Here is a 24,645-nt window from a genome sequence, read left to right as displayed (position 1 = left end):
GTGAAATATAAACTTGCAATTGTAAGAAAATGTCAGAATTACGAGCCGACTTTTGTCCCTCAGAATTGAGACTTTATAACTTGCAATTAAACTAGCCAGCCTAAATGTTTATGACTAGATGCAATTATTTTTTTTATTTTCATTTTTTCCTTTCATGTTTTCACAACCGCCCTTTCTTGACTGTACAGAACCTGCGGACACACTTGAATAAGTTCTCCAGGAAGTATGACCAGCTAGTGGCCTTCAAACCCACAGGCTGGACCTTCAACCAAACTGTGAGAGTGGAAGACATTCAACCTCAGACCCAAGGGAACATCAGTATCTATGGTATGTGTCAGCCTATTTATAAAGGATTTAATAAAATGATTGTATTTATCTGAGTCGTTATAGCAAGTGCAGTTAGAGAAGTGGATGTACAACAGAAGGGGTTGTTTCTGTAATACCGTATTTGCATTTTGATTTTATAAGAGGAAAAAAAATACCCTCCAAATATTCCTCCAACTTTTCCTCCTTACTGTTTGTCTGGTGACTTTAAGAGCCCTAAGCTAAATGAGTATTTTTGTCATCCTTTTAAATCAAAATGGAAATAAGGCATTTGACAAAGCGAATAAAGAACACCTTATCATTTTTACTCCATTTAACCGTTATGGCGATTTAATAGGTTTGCTCCATTTTGCTTTATTATAGGCCTTTACCAACAATAAATAAATAAATAAATGCAGAAATCACGTTATATTTGATTGATATGTCACACCATCCTTTCCTTAATAAGATTATAGAAAGGATTGCTTTCTATTAAACTGATTTTCAGTGTAGACGCAACATTCTGTTCCACTAACTGACAAGATTATACCTAATGGCTTTGTATGTGAAATGTAATTACATTGTATTTCTTTTTTTTTTCGCCCTTACTGCAGTTGTAGGAAATGCTGAATGTTGTCTCAGGCTAAGAACAGCATGCCTTGTATTAACAGAATCAGCAGATGTGATTTGACCCAGAGAAAAACTCAAGATGTCAGATTTTGCAAGCCCAGGGTTTTAATTTCAGAATATCAGCGGTCTTTCAGCCGAACCAGGTGCTGCCTCAAGCACTAGATGCATCTCATTTCACAAGCTCTGCTGGAATCTGAGACATCCGACGTAGGAATTAATGGGAATTTGTGCTTATTTCAGGTCTTTACACAAAGACACTATATATTTGTAAAATAATGGTGCAAAAGGTTGGAATATGACTCTGCTTAAGCAGCAGAAATCATTGTTGGTTCACAAACTTTTGACGATGGCAAAAACCTATTTTTGTGTAAATAGGTTTTCTCAGCATCTCAAAGATTTTGAAAGATACTTTCCCACTCTGTACTTATCTATTCCAGGTATTCCCTACAGCGAGCACAGCAGTTATTTAGAGCTGAAGCGTTTCGTGCAGTGGCTGCAGCCGAAAAAGATCATCCCCACTGTGAATGTGGGCAGCTGGAGGAGCAGGAAAGCCATGGAGGGCTTCTTCTATGAGTGGCAGACCGAACCCAGAAACCTTAGCTCGACACCATGTGCCCCGAGAAGCTCAAGCTGTGGAACAAGGCAATAAAGTAAACTGACATCCACAATCAAACCTTTGACCGAACAGTCAGATGGTGCCTTTATTTACTGGACCACTAAGTGTCTTGGGCTGCCTTCTCACATTTGAAAAGAAGGGACTTCTTCAACCTGCCATTGTGCTGGTTGCACAACGGTTAACAGTGTTTCATTTTATTATTGGCTCCCTTGCCTGTTTTTACCTTGCCAGTGGCAATGGACCACATATATGCCCTCTTATTTAAGGAGGGTTTTTTTTTACTCTAAGTTTCTTAAGGAAATAAATTCTTTTCACTCTACACTCGTGTAATACGTGTACTAATGGTTTTGTTTTCTGAATTGCATATTTTTATTTTATTCTTGTGCACATACAAGCAAATTTGATAAACACATTATTTAACAAACCAAGACACTTTGCTGTGAATTTAAATGCTGGAAGTAATCAGAATTCAAGATATAAGAATCACAAGATTAAGTTTTTAAATAATTCAATTTGTGTCAGTTTGCCACCATGTGGTTACAGAATATACTGCAGTTAATTGCAGTTTCAGTACACAGATTCACAGGCAGTTAAAAATAACATCAAAATACTGTTCAACATATCTGTAATCCCAACATTTATTTTCTGCTACTGTAGAAGAAAGTTGTAAATTTGTTTCTATTATTCATTTTTCACTATTCTGTAAAAGTATAACAGGTCTTTCCTCTTTAGTTAGATTTAGTAGAACATGAACTCAGCAAGCCTTCGTCTAGGCTGCACAGGAAAACAAAAGCTACTTGTTTTACTTTTGACAACCTGTATGTACAACCTGATGACCTGGGTTGTTTGATCTGGCACTAACAAATCATAAATTCCAGTGAAGCATAGTTTTAGAAATCTCCACCAGCGAGTCTAGAAGTTATAAACACTTTCATCAGCTCATTTTGTTTTAAACAACCATCAACTGATCTCCAGCTCAGTGCTGCTAGTTACTCACTGAGAAAAAAGTGCATGAGAAACTTGATGAAGAGAGAATAGCCGGGGCCTGAAAAATCAGATGAAGAAGATAAATAACGTTCTCTGAGATTAGGTCGTTTAGTTTTTGTTCTCAGCAGGGTTCAGAATGTAGAGGAACGGAGCTTGAGAGCCGTCGGATGGTCAGTTTTACCTGGAGGGGGAGCGAAAAAAATAAATAAAAAAAATTAACTATAGTTATATTGTAGCCCTGATTATTACAAAAGCATTCTTGTACTCTTGACTTATGACTACCTCATCCTTGCTAAGTCTTTTTAGGTATCTGTGCATCTCCTCCACTGTGTCTGTCAACAGGTCATTGACAGCCAGGATCTGATCCCCCTTCTGGAACAGACATGAGTTTGTCTGACACTCAGACACACTGGAGAGGAAAAGAGATGTGGAGGAAAATAACACAACTTAAACATAAGAAGTATTTCACGCATACATGCACATATAGAGGTGTATAGACAGATAGTAGGGCTGGATAAATTATGTGTCGATTTTAATCGATTCTCATTTTGAAGAACCGATATCGATTTGATTCTTAAATCCCAAGGATCGATCTTTTCAGTCTATGCTGTTTTCAGTTGATGAATGAATGGAACATTGTAGCGCACCTCATAAATCGAGATAAGCTTTATTATTTTTGATATGAAACAAATTCTGTCAGTTTTATAACGAAATTCAAACTATAAATACCATTTTGGCGCTAATTAATGTGGTGTGACAGACAGTTCAAGCGAATTAATGAATGAATGCCAGAAATTATGTTGAAAGATACAATACAATGCCCAGCCCTAATATTGTATAGGCTAATTGTTGATGTTACATACATCCAAGCAAACTTGCATGAACTCAAAAACCAGAGGGCACATGGGCATGACACTTTTGGGGTCAGCTCAACATTTGAAGTCTTCCAGCGGATAGAGTATTTTTGAAGCAATGACTTTTCTTAATTTATCAGTGAGAACTGTACCATGGTTTGCCCGCCTCCTCTGTAAAGATCAAGCTGTTCAGCTCACGATGACTTACACAGATTTCCTTCTCGACAATGGTGTGCGTTTCACTGAGGAATGGAAAACATTGTCAAAATGTAACTTGAGTCCACCGCAATTTCATAACCACAGTTGATTGACAATTAATTTCTACAGTTTTCAGATATTTTCAAACAGTTGTTTTTCATTGAATTGCTCTTCATACTAAGGTATATTTAGATAGTACTAGAGACATATTCCAAATACTAGAGATATACTCTTGTCTGGAACTGACCAGTTTAGCTTAATGGAGGCACAGTTTTCATTGAAGTCACAGCAAGAGTTTTCAGAGTTATTATTGTTCTGGTTTCTTGCGTTACACAAATTCTGGGATGACATTGATTGACGACCCATTATGGTGGTGCAGAAAGTTACAGAAAATAAAACTACTAAGCTTCAGATTTATCCTCTAGGGTGTTTTGTACCTATCTGACTTAGTCGACTCAGTTTGCTGTGTCAAAGAATTTAAGGCTTTTGTGATAGAATCCAAAAGACTGCCTTCAGATGAACCAGTCACACTCTGCCTTGAGAGAGAAGTAAATAAATATAATTTATTATTTGCAGCACCAGTCAGCAGCCAGTAAAACATTACTGCACAAAGCCTGTGAGTTTATAAAATCAGGCGTCTAAAATCAGCGAACTCATCTGCATGCTGAGTACATTTATAAAAGACTGCAAAATGACTCTTGATTACCACAAACAAGCTTTCATACATTCATTGCAACATTAACAATTTTAAAAGATGGAAATCAAATGAGCAGCAAATCAAAGACAAATTGGCCTATTAGACCACCTCATGCTTATTCAAGAAGGACACAAATGGATTTAAATCTAAAGAGTAATTTTACCTGAGGAACAACAATCACTGTCTAACAACTTAAAGAGAGGTAAAGGACATTTAAATCTAGAATAAGTTTGCCATACCTTGATGATGTGTCCTCTTTGCTGTTCTCATCTAGGGTTTCCTCTTTTTTCATCTCGTTATACACCTGAATACATAAAACAAAGGTATGTTGGTTTTTTAAAGTCAAAATGAATGTAAGTGTTTGGTTTTTATAAGTGAGAGCCTGTTTTTATTGGTTTAACTATACAATACCTCTGTTGCAGATGGACTGTCGTTGGGTGGTTGGCTACATGGACCATGCTGAGTGGTAACAACTTTAGATGCTGACTTCCTCTTTGGAGGCAGTGGGGGTCGACTATCATCTTTAGTCTACAGTTGAGAAGAGGTAATACTCAGAAATAATGCTGACAAGAGTTATGGGGACTGAATTACAGTCACACACAAGCATGTGAAAGCAATGTTGATGAGTTACCTCTTCAGTGTCACGGAGGTTTCGGTCACTAGAGTTGGATTCTGCCTTGATCTGAGGTTCAGTTTGTGACTCAGATTTGATATTCTATTAACACAATTTGAAAATTAACTGTAAGTCTCATCAAATTACATTGAAAATTATAAAAATATATGAAATTGCAATATATTTAAAAAAAAGTAAAATATATAATGAATGATTTTTTCAAAGAGAGCATACTGATAACAGCTTTTCATATTAGGCAAAACGTAGAATGTCTAACCTTCGAAACCCCGGATAAAGCACTGAACCATCTATCCACCTCCTCACTGAAAACAACAGAGCACATATAACAGCACTACAACTACTAGCCTTTATTTACTAGCCTTTATGGTAAAGTAATGACAGTCATAGCAAACCTGGTTTCTCCAATGAATAAATATTCTCTTTGGACCTTCTCTTTGGGATCTTCTGCTTTCATAAAGAGCACAAAGGATGAAGAGCACCTGAAGTTTTTGCAGATCCATTCAAAAGCTGAATGCGATTGAGGGCGCATATACAGCTGTGTGATGCTACATAAAAGAAAATGATTATATAATTGCATACCGTTTTTACTCATTTGAAAAGCATTCAGCAGATTTTGTCTTACGTGGAAACCACAATGGATTTTATATAACTGTCTCTCTCAGTGGTTTTGTAGTATTTTAGCTCATGGCTGCTGTCTTTTGTCTTTGCGAGCACAAAGAAGCGACGCTTCCATGCTTTCTGCAATGGACAATGAAACTTGATATACAGAGATAATACATGCAAACTGCTGATATTTGTGTTTAGGAAATCTAAATATTATACCTTAATTTTTATTTGGCCAGCAGGAGGGGACTTGTACAGATAACCTGAGTATACTTCTTTTTCCTCAGCTGCTTCATTGTGACATGAAGTATTAGAATCTGTTGCAGAAGAGTACATGTGATCAACCAGACAATTAGACAAATGTTTTCTTCTGATCTCTTTTCAATTCCATTCTGGTTCCAGTCATTCTATATTGTTCGAAATAAATTTCAGACATACCTGATTTATGGCTTGACATTTGGATGACGTTGACTCTGCTAAAACAGACATGATATGTGTTGTGAGTGATGTCTTCCTCACACACATCAGACAATTGTTAAGTAATGATTAATGCTTGAGAATTTATTAAATAGAAAAAAACCACACTGCTGTAGCTATTTTACACAAATGTATTCATAAAGTAAAAAAAACTATGATCTTTACACCAGACCTTAAAGGGACGGTTCACCCACTAAAGCTAAAATCTTGTTGTTTAGTCACCCTCATGTCATTACAAACTTATATGCTTTATTTTTGTGGAACACAAAAGGAGATCTTAAAAAAAAAAAAAAAAAGTCCATACAATGAAATTCAGTGGGTCTAATGTTGTTTTGTACAAAAACAGTTTAAACATTCTTCAAAATATCTTCTTTTGTGTCCTGCAGAACTGTAAGAAAGCACTGTAAAGAAATAAAACCAGGAAGTCATAAGATCAGTAGACCTGCAATAAATACATTACCTTCACTACTGTATGTGTTGCAATTAAAACAGTGTCCTCCTTACCGCTGTCCTGTTTTCAGAATGAATGTTATGATGTTGAAGGAAGCCAGACTCATTTTGTCTTTGAAGGAGGAGTTTCTAGTTATGTCACCAAACAGTCCTCCCTTTATTGAAAGCATTTTTTTTTGGTGTACAGAATTTTTTTTAATCGAAACTAGCAGATTATTACTGGTAATGACTAAAAGCGATGCAGATAGCTGTGGTTATTTACGCAAATTCCTTCCATTTTCTTTTTTCCAATTCCAAACTTCTAGACCACATTCCTTGATAAAGGTGCCCGCATTACCTTGTTTTTGGTCATTTATGATAGAATTAGAAGATGTCATATATGTAGATAATACATACTGTATATGTAATACGTGTAATACATTTGTACTTAGTACATTGAGGCATATTTACAATATTTACATATGACTATATTTAATATACTTGTAATAATGGTCACTAATAATCATCTAAAAGTCACTACTGTTTAATAATAGTCAATGATACTATCCTCATAGCCATAAGATCAGATAAATTATTGAGACTCATCCAGGGTCCTAGATGACTAAGATGAGTGCCTTGATTTTACATCTTATAAGTAAACAATAAGAAACTACTTGCACATGGACAATAAATTAATGATTAATTGATCACTCTCAGTTAGAATCAGATTATGTCTGTATGCGGTTTTTGGTTTTACTTCATTTTGATGGTCCCTTTAACACATTCTGTTGACTATAAGTAACGTTGCACCTACATGTCTACTAACTCTCATTAGAATGTTAGTAGAGCATTAGTAGACTGGTAGGGTTGGGGTTAGAATAAGTGGACGTGTTCTTGCAAAGTTACTTATAGTTAGTAGAATGTCTGTTGGGGGACCATCACAATAAAGAGTTAGCGGATATTAAGCAGAAAGTCTATACTCTGTCTACAGAATGTTCAAAAGGGACCATAAAAATAAAGTGGGTTTTTTTTCTTTTTTTGTGTGTGTGTGTGTTTGGCCTTCTGGGAACATGATTAACACAAGGAACTAAGATGTCTTAAAATTTCAAAACATTCCTACTATGCATTTCAACCGGAACAGGGAACAATTCCCATAACACCTGATCACACAAAGTTACTTCATTTTGCCAGAGGATAACTGACCCACCAACTGAGCCTGGTTACTCCCGAGGTTTTTTTCTCCATTTCTGTCACATGATAGAGTTGGTGTTCCAATCCCCTGTTTTTGGCTTGCTTAGTTGGGGGACACTTAATATTCAGCAATGTTATTGATTTGACTGCTCTGGCACTACTGTATGATAACTGAGCTGGGTGATAACATCACTGTTTTCTGCAGAGCTGCTTTATAGGTGAATTGAACTCCATAATCACTGAACTTTTCACAGTTTTTGAACTGAATCAGTGCAGCTTCAGAAGTCACCACTAGAGAGACCTATTCGCTGTAGACACCCTGGAGACATAATAACACCTGATTTGAGCTATCCGTTGGCATTCTCATTTATCTCAGTGACATATGCAGGATCCCAAAAATCTGCAATCTGAGATCTGCCATCTTAGTTCTTGTGACCACAGTTTTGAGCCAACAGTCAATTGCAGCCAGTTGCATCAAACACCTTGTATTAAGAAAACCCTTAGTGATCATTTGTTTAGAAATCTAACCAACACCGTCTCTACTACACTGGAGGTGACAGACATGCTGCGTTGCAACAGCTAGAAGCTGTCTACACTGGACGCGACAAAGCAAACGTTCCTATGAGAAGTATCGCGAGTGCTTGGAGTATACGTCATAAATAGAACGAGGCATCAGTTTACTGATGGGAATTTGTCATGATACTCGCGATACTTACAGTGTAGACCGCATCACTAATTATAATGGGTTCTATTGTTGTGTCGCATCACGCCGCTCGTGTCCTTTGTAGACATGGAAGCATCGTGTCCTTTCTAACTCAATGAAGCATATTGGGTGTGTGCATCATAGATATCAGTCATCAGGAAAAAGATGACAGCACTCCTCTGGTATGCTAAAAAGCATGCCAAGTCATTATACTGTAGGAAAGGGTAATCATGGCAATCAGTTAAGAAGAAAGACTGAAATAATGACACTGTTTTGATGGGTGATAGTCTAATTATGGTTACAATACATTATTAGACTAAAACATTATTTAAAAATAATGAAAAAGTATATAAAAATGAAAAGAAAATTGCAAATATGCACACACACACACACACACAAAAAAGGTTGAAAAATGTTTTGTTTGTGTGTGGTGACTGGTAATCAGTTGTATCTGGGGCATGGTGTGATATACAAAAACATTCTGACATCACTGATGGGAACAATATGTGCGAATAAGGAAACACCTTTTTGCATTATGAATCATCTTAAACTATACATGCAAATAAATCTTGGCTCCAGAAATACACACTACCAAAAGTAAAAAAGGATTTCTAATGTTTTTGAAAGTCTTTTATGCTTACCAAGGCTACATTTATTTGGAAAGAAGTAAAAACAGTAATATTGTGAAATATTATTACAATTTAAAATAACTCTACTCTATTTGAATATTATTCCTGTGATTGCAAAGCTGAACTTTCAGTAGCCATTACTCCAGTTTTCAGTGTTTCATGATCTTTCATAAATAATTCTAATAGCTGATTTGCTGCTTAATATTTTTGTGGAAACTTAATAGAACTTTTTTTGTAGCAAACTTCTACATTGTCACTTTTGATTAATACATCCTTGCTTAATAAAAATATTATTTATATTATTTATGTAAAAAAATCTAACTAACCTCAAACTTTTGTGTAGTATGATTTACATGATTTCCAGTAGTCAGTGTCTAATGTTCAGTTGATCATTATAATTAATGTTTATTAGTAAAGCCATTGGCCAAAATAGTTTCCTCTAGAAGTAAACTCTGTTTTAGAGGAATCCTAATGTGACTAAACTAAATGTAAAATGAATGTTGAAAATAAATGACCATTAGCAATATCCATACTGTATATTCTTCAAGACTTGTGTATTTTGCTAACCACAGTTTATTCCTTTGGATAAACAATGGGTTCTCTAAGCCGAAAGGAAATAGGTGATGCTATTAGAAGCATTTTTCAGCCCTTTGATTTGAGCTTTGAGAAAGGTGTTGAACTATCCACCTTATCACAGAAAACACAGAAATGTACTGGTCTATAGTTATTTGTAATGTAACTGCTTTGCTAGAAAAGCATCTTGAAGAGGGGTAGTTTTAACATGAAATAGATAGAATGTATCATAGTTCTTGATTCCTCTAAATGCATCAGCAGCAACATAAATCTAATCACATTGCAAAACTGTGCAACTTACATACATTTTGATTATTTAACTTTGTGTAAAATTTGCATAATATATTTTTTGTATATTTTGCCTTCCAGTAAAGTTTCTTGGATGTGAGCCATAGATTCTCTGACAAACCTGCTTTCTTCAATGAGGAAACAACCTGTAATTTTCTGCGATGGATAAGGTTTCTGCAGACCCATTACTATGTCAGATACAGATCAAGTCATGTTCTAAGAAACCCCATTGATGAATAAATGGTGCAAATCTGGTTGCTGGTTCTCTAAATTCTACATTTATATGCATGCAACATGTAAATAATGTCCTTTAATGTGATATTCTGTATTCTGTTTGCAGTTTATCTCATTGGATTCCAGACATTGTCAGTGTCATCTTACTAAGTGACGTATCCTTAATGGAAAAACACAATCACAATTGTTTACAGTTCATGAAAATAACTGTTTCATTTGTTCATTTCTCTGCATGGGTGTCATTTGGGTCCATCATACATTATGAAACATTTCATAGATCCTGTGCCTGTTTCTCTGGGTATTGTGTTCTTACACAGAAATAGTGTCTCCTGTTCAGTGAATTTTCAGTATCGAACCCATTATTAATTTGTTTCTAACAACACTCTCCTATATTGTTTACCTTTGCTCATCCAGGATGTTATATGTGGCTGTGTGTGTGTTATGCATACACAACTATACGTACAGTTACAATTGGTGTTTCTACAATTTCAGTCTTGTTGTCTTTCTCTACAATGACACCATTGTCGTTTACCGCCTACATGCCATTCACCTTTTGTAGGTGTCCTCTGATGCGTGACCATTTTATGACAGTAGTGCAGATCTGGATGTCTTTTGTCCTTGGCCCTGATGGGAAGAGAAGATGGAATTTCTGGTTATTCACTCAGGTAAAATGTCCATCTGCCAGTCACAAGCAACAACATCTTATTATGAGTTTGTATTTGGTTGTCAAAACCACCAGATAATACATGAATAAGCTAGTTGGGATATATTCGAATAATGATAAATCTATTATTGCTTTAGTCTTATCTTTATAGATACTATACAATTAAAAAAGCATTAAATTGCTACAGAAATCAAAAACACTACAGTATGATCTACACAATGCTAATCGTGAGACAAAATATGATTATGTAGATAAAAATGTGTTATGTCACCTTCAGCACTTCAAAATGCAGGTGTGCTTTTTACAGAATGTGGAAAAACTGGTTTTACTCAGAGACAGTAAAAATGCATGATGAATGTTTACAGTGGAGCTACAGATCGTTGTTCTTGGCTGTGATGGGAAGAGTAGGTGGAGTTTCTGGATAGACGCTTTGTTTTTTTAAAAAAAGTCCCTCTCAGAGTATCAAACAACAACATCTGAGTTCTGTTCATCATGAGTTTGTAATAAGAATTTGGTTGTGGAAACTATCAGACATGAATAAACTCATAGTTATAGTTATATATTTAGTACTTATAATGTGTTACGTTATAAGTACTATATCTAATAAGTACTAACATATCATTAGAAGTGCTAATATAAATAAAATATTTCCATATTCAACAGGATTCACGTTACATTATTTTATAATATCAGATTTACCCATGAGCCATGTGTGATTTTTAATAGAAACAAACAATATTTTGACCCCATATTGGTTGTTGTACAGGCCAATCTTGTATATTTAAAGTCCCCCTGTGGTGAAAATAATGTTGTTTATATGTCTATATGGTGTTTTTAATATGCTTTAAGACAAACCATGTGCAAATTCATAAGTCTGCACCATTGCTGAGTATTTTCTTCTTTAAACTGCAGCGAACCAAAGATGCGGTTTAAAATCGCTGGTGTTTCTGACGTGACAAACTAGCCTACCTTGTAACCAATCACGTCAATGTGTGGATCTCTGAGCTGGTGTGAGTGGAGGCGTGGCTAATTTGCATATTCATAGAACCGCGTATACTAAATGAGGCAAGAATGTAAAGTTACATTCAGGCTATTTTAAGGCATGAATAATTTTTTCAAGGAAAAAACATTTAAATATGTCTCTTTGGCGATCAAAGATGAGTTTTAAGGAATAAAATGATTGACTACAAGGGGACTATTTTAACAATCTAAGCACATGGTCTAAAGCGCAGGACGCAAGTGCACTTAGGGCGTGTCCGAATCCACTTTTGCTAGTTTAACGACGGGAAAAATGGTTGGCGCGATAGGCGCATGGTCTAAAAGGGTTGTCTCTATTCTCTTAATGAGTAATGGGTGTGTTTTGGGCGTAACGTGAAATCCCTTTTAAAATCATTTACATGATGGAATTTGCAAGCGGAAAGACTAAACGCTTCTCCAGAGAGGCAACGGATCTGCTTGAAAATCTGCTTGAAGATCTGCAAGGTTAAAGCACTTAAAGGGATACTCCACTTTAAAATGAAAATTCTGTCATCATATACTCACCCTCATGTCATGTTGTTTCAAAGCTGTATGAATTTCTTCACCTGAAATGAAAACCTGTATAATTTTTTTCCTACTATGGTACCAGAAACTGTCTGGTTACTGACATTCTTCTAAATATCTTCCTTTCTGTTCACCAGAAGAAAGAAACTCATACAGGTTTGAAACAACATGAGGGTGAGTATATGATGACAGAATTTTCATTTTTAAAGTGTAGTATCCCTTTAAGCAGATCATCTATGTGACAAGCCGGAATCCTCTATATCTTTATGTACACAATATTAATCTTTTACATTGCAATCCTTTTATTTTTTTATATTTCGTATGTTTGTGTGCTGCTGCATGTCCCTGTGTGCAATAAGTGTAACATGCGTTGTGGACCCGCCTATAGGCGCACATTACAAAAAAAAAAAAAACCATGCCATCGACTTTTGGAACAATGGCGCAGTCTATTTCAGTTGCCTCAACATAGCAATGTGCCTGAACACACCTCGTTTTCAGACCAGCAACCCATGAGCGCACATAGGCGCAAATGCATTTGTTGTGTAAACAACACAGGACGCAGGACGTGAAAATGATAACTGCGTCAGGCTGAAACTAGCAAAAAACACTTGCGTCACACTTGGCGCTGCATTGCGCCGGGTGTATGATAGGGCCCTAATTATTTCTGCCTTTTAGATTTATATCATATAGCATTAATGTAAATAGATTCTTGTGAAGAGCACTTTCCATATATGAAAGCTTCAGATGCCAGTTGCTGTGTGCATTCGTGCATAAAATTTAATTCAGTTGTAAATTTCTTAAAAAATACAACAATCTTTATTACTTTTACTTTGAAATGCACAATAAACTCTCTTGTATAATATCCAACTAATCATAAAAATCCATTGATTATACCAATTGTAACCCCCTGAGCTCTATTCATTAAATCAATGGTTTTTAGTGAAAAAAAACAATGTTAAGAGTTATGTGTTAAGAATTATGATAGTTTAATAACATTTCACAGTGTAAGAATGTGCAAATGCATGTTTTTGTACAGCTATATATTAAGTAAGCTACATTTTCAGTAATCCATCTAAACATTTAAATCAATGTATAATGATTTGGAGCAATACATCATTGATTACATGCTTTTCAAAATGAAATAACACTATGACAGTAAAGTTGTATATACACAGTATATAAAGTATCTCATACTGTTAGAATTATAAAAAGTACGGAGCCCCTAAAGGGGCATGTTGAGATGGGAGGAAATATTATTGTCAATGCTTTTGCGAAAATGTTTTGTGTTCCCCTGAGAAATTTTGCGTTTACTCACAAAGAACACAGAAGATTTGTTAGCAAATGCAAAGTTTCTCCAGGGAACACTAAAGTGTTTGAGGGGGAAGCACAAACGTTTTTGTGAGGGAACGCGAAGGTTTCGGGGGAACCAAAAGTTTTTGTGAGGGAATGCAAAAGCATTGACTTACTTTTCCTCCTATCTCATATTTTTTCCACCCCATGTCCCATTAAGGGGAAAAAAGTGCAACTTTAAAGAGGTTAAAATACATGAACAGTTTAGAACTGTGGATTTTTTTTCTTTACCACGAATTAACCTTCAGTTCATACTTGTTATAAAGTAATACTTGACTCTTGTTCTTCACATAAACAAACATGGACAAATATATACCCACTACAAACTTATACAGTTTTATGTACATACAGTCTAAATGTTACTCATTTCTTTCACTCAATGGCATTTTGATGTCAGTGAATCTAACATAATTCATTCGCATTGTTTTAAATGGTTTATGCACAAGCAAAAGAAGACAAGGTACTTTGTCTTTTTCTTATTAACACCCTGGTTTCCACCTGTATAATTAGACTAAAATGAATGAGCTTTAATGTTCAACAGACCTTAAACTAGACGTGTTCATCATTTCTGATAACCCAGTGGTGATAAGATAATTCACATGAGATTTTGTTTCATGTCCTCAGTGTGATGTGCAGAGGCTGGGATCCTGGAAAGCCCAAATAGTGAATTTTACCTGCAGATAACTTCACTTACATTATTTATAGATCTCTGAATTTAGTGACTTGCTTAGTCTTATGTATGTATGTCTGTATCTCTTCTACTGTGTCTATTAGCAGGTCATTGAAGGCCAGGATTTGATCCCCCTTGTGGAACAGACGTGAGTCCTGAATCTGCCGACACTCAGACACACTGGAGAGGAAAAGGATGAGAGACAAAGAACAATGAGAAACATAATACAATGTAAGTTGTTCTTTTGTACTCATGTTCATGTTTTCTCTATTAGGATACAACTGTAATAACTAATTATGTATAAATGAGAGTGGTACCATAGTTTGCCTTTTTCCCCTGTCAAGATCAGACTGTTTTGACTAATGCAGATCTTCTTCCCGCCATGTGTGTTCGCATTTCACTACAGAATAGAAATATGCATTGATGATATTCAAACAGATGCCACATTTTTCATAACCTTAGTGCTGAATATAGCTGAAAATCAAATGGCAAATGAAATTAAGAAATTATTTCCTTGGTCCCACTTTATATTAAGTGTCTTTAACTATGGTATACTGTACTAACATTTAAACAAATCATTTGAAACAATGCACTTCTTGTGTAAGTACATGTTTTACATTGGAAAAAAAAACCTCCATGTAATTACAACTTTAATTAATTTATGTAATTACATTTTAATTACACTGTTTACCCTTCTCTTACACCTTAAACCACCCTTAAGCCTATTCATATCACCAAACCTGTCCCTGACCTTACCCGTATCCCACCTCAGTAGCAGAAAAAGTATTTTGGAATACAGCATGAATATAATAAGTACACTCTACCTACAGTAACATTTAATATTTTTTTAAAGACACCTAATATAAAGTGGGTTTCCTTTTATGCATTATACTCCAATTGTATTTCTAGTGTTGAACTAATGGACTAATGGGGGTGTAAGAATTGATAAATTAGGAAATTCCAAACAGTCTGTTTTGGGGGTGACCAGGCCCTGAGAGGACAAAAGGACCTCTCTGGAGATTAGCATTTGAACTGGCCCTCGTGCACCATCGAGACGAAAGTCTCACCTCCGAGTCATCTAATCTACATCTCTTTCCCTCTACCCTCACCCCTCTCTCATGCTCAGACGATCACCTGATTTCACCCAAGAAAATGTATAGTTTAATGTGAATGATTATCACAGAGTATTTTCATGTTTGGTATCATTTAAAATGTCACAGTGCGACTGGTACAAATGTCCTATTTCCAGAATAAGTAAAACACAAGGTAATAAGGTTTTTGAAGGTTTATGGATAACTAGCATACAAGGAGGGGTTGGTCTCTCAAGCAAATGGTCACGCACCCCCAAGAGGTGCTACAGTGTACCTCTGAATGCAAATTTCTATTGTTAGCACATGGTTCCAGGTGAAAAGGTTTGTCTATTTAAGGAAGTGCAGCAGGGAGATCGGGGCCTTTTCTGTATTTCAGATCGGTCCGTGAGGCTGAGAGATATAGATCTCTCAGCCTCACGTATTTCTTAATGTTGGGTTTGCATCTTCTCTCTATTCCAGAGCATTTGATGTTTTGTATCGATTATTTTTGAATTGATTATGAAATTGGCATGATACATTTACCTGACATAATAAATTGTTACATTTGATTATTATAACTGACTTTGATATTATTTCCATTGAAGAGTTAAACGGAATAGTCAAACATTCACTCATGATTAATGATCCACAGATATCATTAAAACCTTTTCATTTATGGAGTCAGATGAAATAAACGAGTAAATATATGATTAATATATTACAAATTTAACCAACAAATACTTCGCATGAGTGAGGACAGAGCACGTGAGACCTTCCCTGTGTTATTGGAAAACCTCCATTGGACCAATTTCACGGGCCTTACAAAATGGTGACCTCGGACTTGATCTCAAAACAGATCAAAACAGTTTCACGAGAAACGTCCTTTCCAGCAAGTATTGGGAGTTTAGAATCAACAAGAGGTTTTAACATCTTCTCTTTCTTCCGTGGTTGTGGTAAGTCAATTTTCTTTGCATTTTTAGAAGTGTTGAAGGAATGTTTGATGCGGCAGCCAGATGTAGATTGATTAGATTTTAAAGATCTCCTTGTTTTGCCTAAGCAACAGGAAGCAAAACCTAAAATAAGAATAACATCTTCCAAATAATTAATAACTCGATGAAGAGTTGAAAAAAGTAAAGCCTAAAAAGTTTTAAAATCAGCCGCATGTTTTCCGGCCATTGTTGTATCTGGGCTTGTTAAACAAACCAGCAACACGTGAAGAGAATGAGCAAGCTAGCGAGAAACAGAGAAAGAAAAATCTATGTTTGTAAACAATCGGAAAACACATGATTTTATAAATAAAAAGGCAGATCAATACATTGTTTATGAAAAGAAAATTTTGGGAAACCAGGATGATATGATGTACAGGCTAAAACTCAAATATCAAGGATAATGCTAAATGCTATTGTCCATCTTGCTTTCAAAACGCTCAAGGCTACGCTAAATGCTAAAGCCATGCTGCGCTCAAGGCTAATGCTAAATGCTATTGTCCATGCTGCATTCAAGGCTAATGCTAAATGCTAAAACTTTAACATTGATGGAATTAAATTAAGATATTCAATTTAATTTGGCTTATTTCAGTTCCTCTGAAAAGTAAACCTCTAAAGTATTTGATATGCTATCTAGTCAAAAATTCAAGAAAATTAGAAAATTTTGCTTGGTTATCACTGTTAGGTGGTTGGGGATATGGCAAGACTGTAAAAACGATGGCAGAGTAATCTCTAAAATATATCCAACACAACTGACAGGAGCTGTTAAATGTGGCGAGTCTGTAAAAACGATGGCAGAATAAACTCTAAAACATTGTAACACGCTGGGATAATACAAGTATAAAAAGGCGCCGTTATAACTAGCTATGATCGCGCGCATCCTGATTTTGATGTCAAGCTGTTCAAATATTTGAGAATACTACTCTGAGCAATGCATATTCTGTTTGGATTTTCAAATTTGTAGTCGTGCTTAACACGTTGTGCTAGAACACACTTTATAGTTGTTTGTGCTAGATGCACATAGGCTAATTTAAAGTTTATTCTTTAACACAGGATTGCTTTACTGTAAGTGTATTTGAAATACTTAGGCAAAGGTGATATAGATGTTGTATTCTATTGCTTTGCTGTGAGTGTATTTGGAACACTTAGGTAAAAGGGTTGTAGATGTTGTATTCTAGGCCGTGTGTCCTGTGTAAAACTGAATTAAACACGTGTGTCTATGCTAAATTTGGTGGCTACGATGTAAATCATAAGACAAACAAATCTGAAAATCAGAAACAGTGAACGCATCTCATTAATCCTGAAACAAAAACCTTTTCAGATTTAAGGCTTCAGAGAACTAAATATTGTCACGTTTGAACTCATTCTGGATTGCTCTGCAATTATTTTTCCCAAATAGATTACCGGATTCGTATATTTCCACAAGTTTGCGCCAGACATTAGTGACGACTAATACTGAATATCAGATTCAAGTGTACTTGAATGAGGGGGACGAGTTAATTTCCGTCCAGAATCAGCTAATGCTGTTTGATCGACCTGGATTCGGGTGCGTTCCATAACCTCTGTTCTAATTTAATGTTCTTTTAGATAAGTGTACGTGGATATCCCACGGGCTTGACTAAACCAAAGCCATTTTAAGAAAAGTAAGTTGATCGGCTAACGTCTTTTAATGGTGGTCTTGACCTCTACTAATTGAAACGATTGAATTAAGTTCCTGAGGTGGCATTCAAGGGGGCTATTTAAGTGTCTGTTATTTTGTACGTGTGAATACGGCAGATTCCAGATATTTAGCCAATTACCTCTGTTTTGGTAAGTCAGACTGGCGAGATTGTGTCGTGCATCCTTAGGAGAAGGACTGCAAAGCGATATAGTTTCCTTATCTATAAACGGAAAAATCTAAAGTAAGAGTAAATAGAAGAATAAAACATTATAATGGCCATTGAAAAAGACTAAATTAGAAGAAAAGGTATTTGAAACCTAGCAAAGAAAAAAGAGAAATAGCGAATGTACATCTTATCAGCCCAGAGCCAAAAAAAGCCTTTTTTATATTCAAATGTATTGACATGAGAACAAGCTGAGATTTGACCATGCGTTGTTGTTCGAGAGACTCTTCAGAGACCGAAAACAATATAATTTGACTTGTATTGTTAAAGAATATAATCATATTATAACTTGAATTATAATAAACATTATATTACACTCGCAGAGCATAATAATAATTGGAGAAGTGTGACTTTCGTCATTAAAATTGAATTTCTGAAACAGAATTTTATTTGTGTGCTACCCAGTGCCAAAAAAGCGGAGGGGTATGCCTTTATTTTTCACCGTTAGAAAACACGGCAAGAATTGTGGCACAGGTAATAGCAAACCAAATTGTGCAACAACTAAAATGTAATCTAATCAGAGAACTAAATTTACAAGGAGGGTGTGAAATGCTAAACAGCAGACAGAAGTACCACAGTTTTTTGCAGGTCAAAAAATATCTGCACTAACTAAAATGTGTGAACGACACCATAAACAGGAAAATGCTAACCAGACAACCCAGAGATCTGGCTGTAATGAGAGAAAGCAATGAGCATTGCACATGCAGCAGACTGAAGGCTGAACTGGAAAAGCAGCTTCAGGTGTCACAACACACTGAGACAACAGCAACAATTCAGACGTGGTCAACGAAACTCGGTTTCATGTGACATCTGGAATTAAAATTGCAATTGACATGATAATGGAACAAGTAAAAGAATTCCACACGTCTGAATTTAATGCTTTTGAAATATTGGAATTATCTGTCTGTGGTTCGCTCGCCTCTGTTTTATGTCTCAGGTTTACTTCTGCAAATTCCCCGAAGGACGTTAGCCAGGATGGGCCGGACCCCACCTGGATCAAGGCCAGGACAGCGGAATTGTTAGAACATAACCTCAGGAGATGGTGAAAAGACACTTCAAGAGGCCATTCACACTCACAATAGTACAACACTACGTAAATATGGCCTCCCAGTTTAGAACTGGAACTAAATTTGCAACACAATTGTTATAGATTATTTTCCACCCATCTCCTAGACATGAACACTGAACACACACCTCCCACATTACACATCATAAGAAGATAAAGATGACATAGAGTCCAAAAGTGTCACTTCACTAAAAATCTATTGTCCATCTTCACACTAATAGATCCAGATAGCTTCACACACAGAGGATGGTAAAGCTGATCCCATGATCATGGTCTAACAGAGACACAGAGAATAGCATACGCTATTCACAACAAACTGCCAACTAATGCAACACATGGACAACTGAATGGCGACAGTCACAAATCAAGACAAATTTTAAGGCAGACCTGCCATTAAATTTCAAACTCTATGATTGTTGGTGGGAGTTGGAAAATCAGAGGGCCCCTGATTTCTCAACATACCTACTAATAACAGAAACATAATTAAAATGGATCATTACAAAATTCACAATTCAACTCATCGACTGTGACTTAGCCAGATCAACACACACTCTCAAACACACTCTTTGTCACAGACACACACACACAGACAAAAACACACTCTGACATTCTAAAAAATACTTTCACACAAACACACAAAACCATTGATTGGTTTACACCAACCTCTTTCTGCATTTCTGAAACCTATTTTGATTTCTGCATTTTTTTTCTTTGAGTAATTCAGAAAAACATTTCTGAAACTTATTTTGATTTTAATTTCTGAAACTTATGTTTATTTTAATTTCTGAAACTTATTTTGATTTCCTTTGAGTAGTTCAGAAAAACATTTCTGAAACTTATTTTGATTTCTGCATTTCCATTGACTAATTCAATGAATGAACAATCTCCATTCCTATATGCTTAAACATGTTCCAAGTCACTTCTTAGATCTGCATAGGTGGCTTGCATTGGAGGATTCATGAACAAAGTGATTATTATATTGAATATTATTATTGCTGTTATTTATTTAGGTTACACCGACCTCTTGCTGCATTTCCTTTGAATAATTCAGATCAAGAATAATTAAATTCCACTACCATTTAACATCACAGTGGTAGTGAAGAATTGGATATTTAAAAATGAGACCATCCTACATGACCCTGAGAAACATTTGAGACCAGATGTACCATTCGCACTTGCTGACATGAACATGATATTTTATATAAGGCATGACATGATTTTGTTTTGTTGCATTATGTGTTCCCATGCATTTCCATACGACTTCAAGTTCATAAGTGCTCAATCGTGAAGTGGACATTTAAGATGCTTTTCAGGTGTCTCAAGCTTTTCACACAAAGCAGTGTGAACTAAGGAGAACCCCTTCATCCACTGAGGTCTGCCCAGACAACCGCACCGCTGGAGGTGACAGGATTGGTCAAGAAGGGTCAGATCATCATCGTGGAGAGGGTGCCAGAGAAGCAGAAGTTTCTCCATGGAGGAATGACACATCAACTGAACAAGTTACAAAGGTCCAGATTGACTCTACGAATTTTGCTCGCATCACAGGAAGAGAACCTGAATGCATTCATCCACCTGCTGGACTCAAGCAACATACACCTGGTGAGACCAGGTGTTCTGCAGGTGAACACAGTCCTTTGCAAGCTTCTACAGATGCTAACATTGAAAAGACAATTTTTGGGTGACATCTCAAGAATGACAACAGACGTTTATCAGTGACTCCATAGGAGCTCATTTGAATTTGACCCACGGAGTCAAGGAGGGAAAACTGTAAGAATTGATAAATTAGGAAATTCCAAACAGTCTGTTTTGGGGGTGACCAGGCCCTGAGAGGACAAAAGGACCTCTCTGGAGATTAGCATTTGAACTGGCCCTCGTGCACCATCGAGACGAAAGTCTCACCTCCGAGTCATCTAATCTACATCTCTTTCCCTCTACCCTCACCCCTCTCTCATGCTCAGACGATCACCTGATTTCACCCAAGAAAATGTATAGTTTAATGTGAATGATTATCACAGAGTATTTTCATGTTTGGTATCATTTAAAATGTCACAGTGCGACTGGTACAAATGTCCTATTTCCAGAATAAGTAAAACACAAGGTAATAAGGTTTTTGAAGGTTTATGGATAACTAGCATACAAGGAGGGGTTGGTCTCTCAAGCAAATGGTCACGCACCCCCAAGAGGTGCTACAGTGTACCTCTGAATGCAAATTTCTATTGTTAGCACATGGTTCCAGGTGAAAAGGTTTGTCTATTTAAGGAAGTGCAGCAGGGAGATCGGGGCCTTTTCTGTATTTCAGATCGGTCCGTGAGGCTGAGAGATATAGATCTCTCAGCCTCACGTATTTCTTAATGTTGGGTTTGCATCTTCTCTCTATTCCAGAGCATTTGATGTTTTGTATCGATTATCTTTGAATTGATTATGAAATTGGCATGATACATTTACCTGACATAATAAATTGTTACATTTGATTATTATAACTGACTTTGATATTATTTCCATTGAAGAGTTAAACGGAATAGTCAAACATTCACTCATGATTAATGATCCACAGATATCATTAAAACCTTTTCATTTATGGAGTCAGATGAAATAAACGAGTAAATATATGATTAATATATTACAAATTTAACCAACAAATACTTCGCATGAGTGAGGACAGAGCACGTGAGACCTTCCCTGTGTTATTGGAAAACCTCCATTGGACCAATTTCACGGGCCTTACAGGGGAGAAGGGTGAACTAAAATGATAAAAATCACCTGTTGTTTAAAGGCGCCTCATTCAGCTTGGTAGAGCTGTTACAGTTCCCATTTAAGTTGAAGAGACAAGGCAGAGAACGTATCTCAACTGTACTCATTCTAAGGAAAAAGGTAAGAAAGTGAAACAACAATGACATCATTCAGACGTATTCAGCAGAAAAACACAGTTCAAAGCTGCCATGATGTCAGTAAAACTGCATTAGAATCAAACTGTACCGTTTATTTTCATCGTCTGTATCCTGGTTTACTGCACCATTGCACGCAGAGAACTCGTGGCCATTAATGGAAGTGCTAAAAAAGACAAAATAATAATAAAAATGAGTTTAACTTTATGTATTTTAAACAAAAGGGCGTCAAGAATCTAGATAATTTTAGTGTTAAATAAGGCTCAGCCTCAGAACGATGGTTGCTTAATTAAAGTCAGAGATTATTGCTTCTCTCAAGTATCAAGATGCTATAATAAAACTAAAACTTAGCATTCATCCATGATCAGACCTGTTCAGCAAGACTGGACATTTCCAAACAACAAAACAGAATGTTCAGCAACGCTAAGATAAGAGTTGTTTTGTAGCCTAGTCTTTAAATAAATGAAGAATTACATCTATGTGTAACATCTGAGGTTCAGGGGAATGAACTTCATGAGCACATTACTACAGTATGTGTCAGACGGCAACACACACTCAATTTACTGTATCTTGCACAACTAACACAATAGTGTAATGTCATGAGGTGAATCAAAGACTTCAAAATTACTTTGTCTGTATGCATGCAGTGTCCGCCTCCTGTTGGACATCTTCCAGCGCCTTTTGCCTAATCAGGAAAAACCACAGAATATAATTAAATGTCTCTCAGAAAATTGCATTTTATCAGCAGAGCACATTTCACATTTCACTAGGCCAGTTAAGGGGAAAACACCTACACTGATGCCATCAACATGTATTCATTGCTGTCCTCTGGAGATTCATCCTGTTTCCCATCCTTCTCATCTTTATCCTCGTTAACTGAAATCTGTCAAATAGAAGTGAGTTTTTGTCATATGGAAGTTTAAAAGCGTTTGTGTTAAAGAAGCATTTGTAAAAGTGTAAAACCTTGCGCTCTGCTGGTACTGGAGGTTCGCTGAACTTGCGAGGATAGTCATAATGGTCTGGGGTTGGTGGAGGAGATAACATTAATTCAGGTGCTGACCATCTTTCATCAGACTGATCTTCAACTTTTTGTTCTGAACCGTTCACAGGCGCAGATGTTGATCTACTTCTGTTGTCCTGAGGAAGAAAAAAAAAAAAACTATGTGAGCATGCACAACCTCTCAAAAGTTTTCACACACTGACTTAGATTTTTTGTTTCTTAGGATGTTAAAACACTCATCAAAGTACGGTAAAAATAAAGAATCAGTAAGTGTGTCCAAAATTTTGACTGGTAGTTTATATATACATGCATGTGGTAAAGATAGATAGATAGAGAGAGATTAGAGAGAAATATTTTAACGTTTACCTCAAGGGCGTCAAATGTATGTCTCCGTTTATCTGATGTCTGGGTCTTCAGGGCTTTGCTCCAACCATCCACATCATCACTGAAAACACCGGAAAACATTTAGGCCTACCACTACTGTTTTGGAAAAAACGTCATCAGTTGTTTTTAAAATGAAAATTAAAAGTTTTAACGAAGCAATTTCTAGAATTATAGAGACTCTTATTCTTACTGTCTTTTTCTTTTAATTTCATGTCTCTTTGTTTATTTCTTTTTTTTTAAGACTCAATTTTTAAATGTGTATATCTTCAAAACCAAAAGATGGGCTAAAAGCCACACTTCATGGAAACTTTTATTATTTTTTTGTCTGTATCATGCTGGCTTTCATGGAACTATGGTGTGACAGCAATGAGAGATATGGTCAAAATGATGGTTGCAAACCTGTTTTCGCCAATAAGAAAATAGTCTCTGCTGTTTTTGTGTGTGTTGTCTTCCACCCTCATGAACAGCACAGTGGATGGAGGACACTTGAAGTGTTTCTGAATCCAGTCCCGCATCTGATGTGTCTCTAGGCCAGTAAACATCAAGATGATCCTTTAAAACAGTAAGAATTTCTCATTATAGTGTGAAAATACTGTTTATTTTTGAGTGTGATAGTATTTTCCTTACTTGGAAAGGTCTATCTTTCCCAGAGGTTTGTCTCTCTTTTCGTTGTTTGTATAATATGTCAGATGGTAGGCGTCTTCGCCCGTCTTGGAGAGCACAAAGAAACGGCGCTTCCATGATTTCTGTGGCAGATATACCAGGTAAAACTGTTAAGTTTCATGAACAGAGAAACTGTCTTTGACAGACTGCAGATATTTCAATTTCAAGTTGAAATGCAATATGAGACGTACGAAGGTTTTTAATAAGGCCGGTTGACCAGGAGACTTGTGCAGGTATCCGGTGTACACTTCCTCCACCTTTGTTGCTTCTTTGTAAAACTTTGCAGCTGCTGCTGCAGAAACGTGAATAAAACCGATTAACATTAAACACATAGATAATGACAAATTAAATTGAGTGGTAGGCTTTCTTGATTATAAAATTTATCAAGAGGTTTTAGACTTACTTTTATTTTTGAACATGTTCATGTCGTAGCTTT

At 36.1% G+C, this 24,645-nt stretch overlaps 2 protein-coding genes across 3 annotated transcripts in view; one reads left to right on the top strand and one right to left on the bottom strand.

Annotated features, from left to right (window-relative positions):
- Positions 1 to 6,500, top strand: part of dclre1a (DNA cross-link repair 1A (PSO2 homolog, S. cerevisiae)) — a 13,040-nt gene extending 6,540 nt beyond the window's left edge. Inside the window, exons 8-11 of one of the 2 annotated variants that reach the window (XR_014032161.1) lie at positions 189 to 327; positions 1,371 to 1,583; positions 4,560 to 4,608; positions 4,708 to 6,500. Coding sequence is in view for 1 of the 2 variants with exons in the window: in XM_081393702.1 (XP_081249828.1) it covers positions 189 to 327; positions 1,371 to 1,582 (351 nt within the window). In the remaining variant the exon portion in view is untranslated. Of the gene's footprint in view, positions 1 to 188; positions 328 to 1,370; positions 1,913 to 4,559; positions 4,609 to 4,707 lie in introns of those variants that run through there. The other variant, XM_081393702.1, reaches the window with a different exon arrangement.
- LOC308706863 (uncharacterized protein) lies at positions 2,120 to 24,645 on the bottom strand. The gene is made up of 22 exons (XM_081392729.1): positions 24,613 to 24,645; positions 24,401 to 24,501; positions 24,174 to 24,292; positions 23,946 to 24,098; positions 23,529 to 23,607; positions 23,126 to 23,299; positions 22,957 to 23,045; positions 22,791 to 22,847; positions 22,254 to 22,328; positions 22,038 to 22,136; positions 14,365 to 14,452; positions 5,786 to 5,839; positions 5,542 to 5,657; positions 5,312 to 5,398; positions 5,176 to 5,221; positions 4,917 to 5,000; positions 4,697 to 4,813; positions 4,525 to 4,589; positions 4,026 to 4,124; positions 3,543 to 3,632; positions 2,819 to 2,945; positions 2,120 to 2,717 (listed from the first exon to the last, which is right to left on the bottom strand). Exons 1-22 carry the CDS (start codon positions 24,632 to 24,634, stop codon positions 2,658 to 2,660), a joined length of 2,001 nt encoding a protein of 666 aa, XP_081248855.1. The 5' UTR covers positions 24,635 to 24,645; the 3' UTR covers positions 2,120 to 2,657.

The sequence above is a fragment of the Scardinius erythrophthalmus genome (assembly GCF_964197995.2).
Source record: "Scardinius erythrophthalmus genome assembly, chromosome: 18".
NCBI classification, from domain to species: Eukaryota; Metazoa; Chordata; class Actinopteri; order Cypriniformes; family Leuciscidae; genus Scardinius; species Scardinius erythrophthalmus.
This window is presented reverse-complemented; position numbering and strand designations above follow the sequence as displayed.

Coding starts and splice junctions, on each gene's coding strand:
- LOC308706863 (XM_081392729.1), bottom strand. CDS start 24,634: ATGAACATGTTCAAAAATAAAA. Junction 22,137..22,253: donor ACAGACGATGAAAATAAACG/GTACAGTTTGAT, acceptor CTTTTTCCTTAG/AATGAGTACAGTTGAGATAC. Junction 5,222..5,311: donor TTATTCATTGGAGAAACCAG/GTTTGCTATGAC, acceptor TGTTGTTTTCAG/TGAGGAGGTGGATAGATGGT.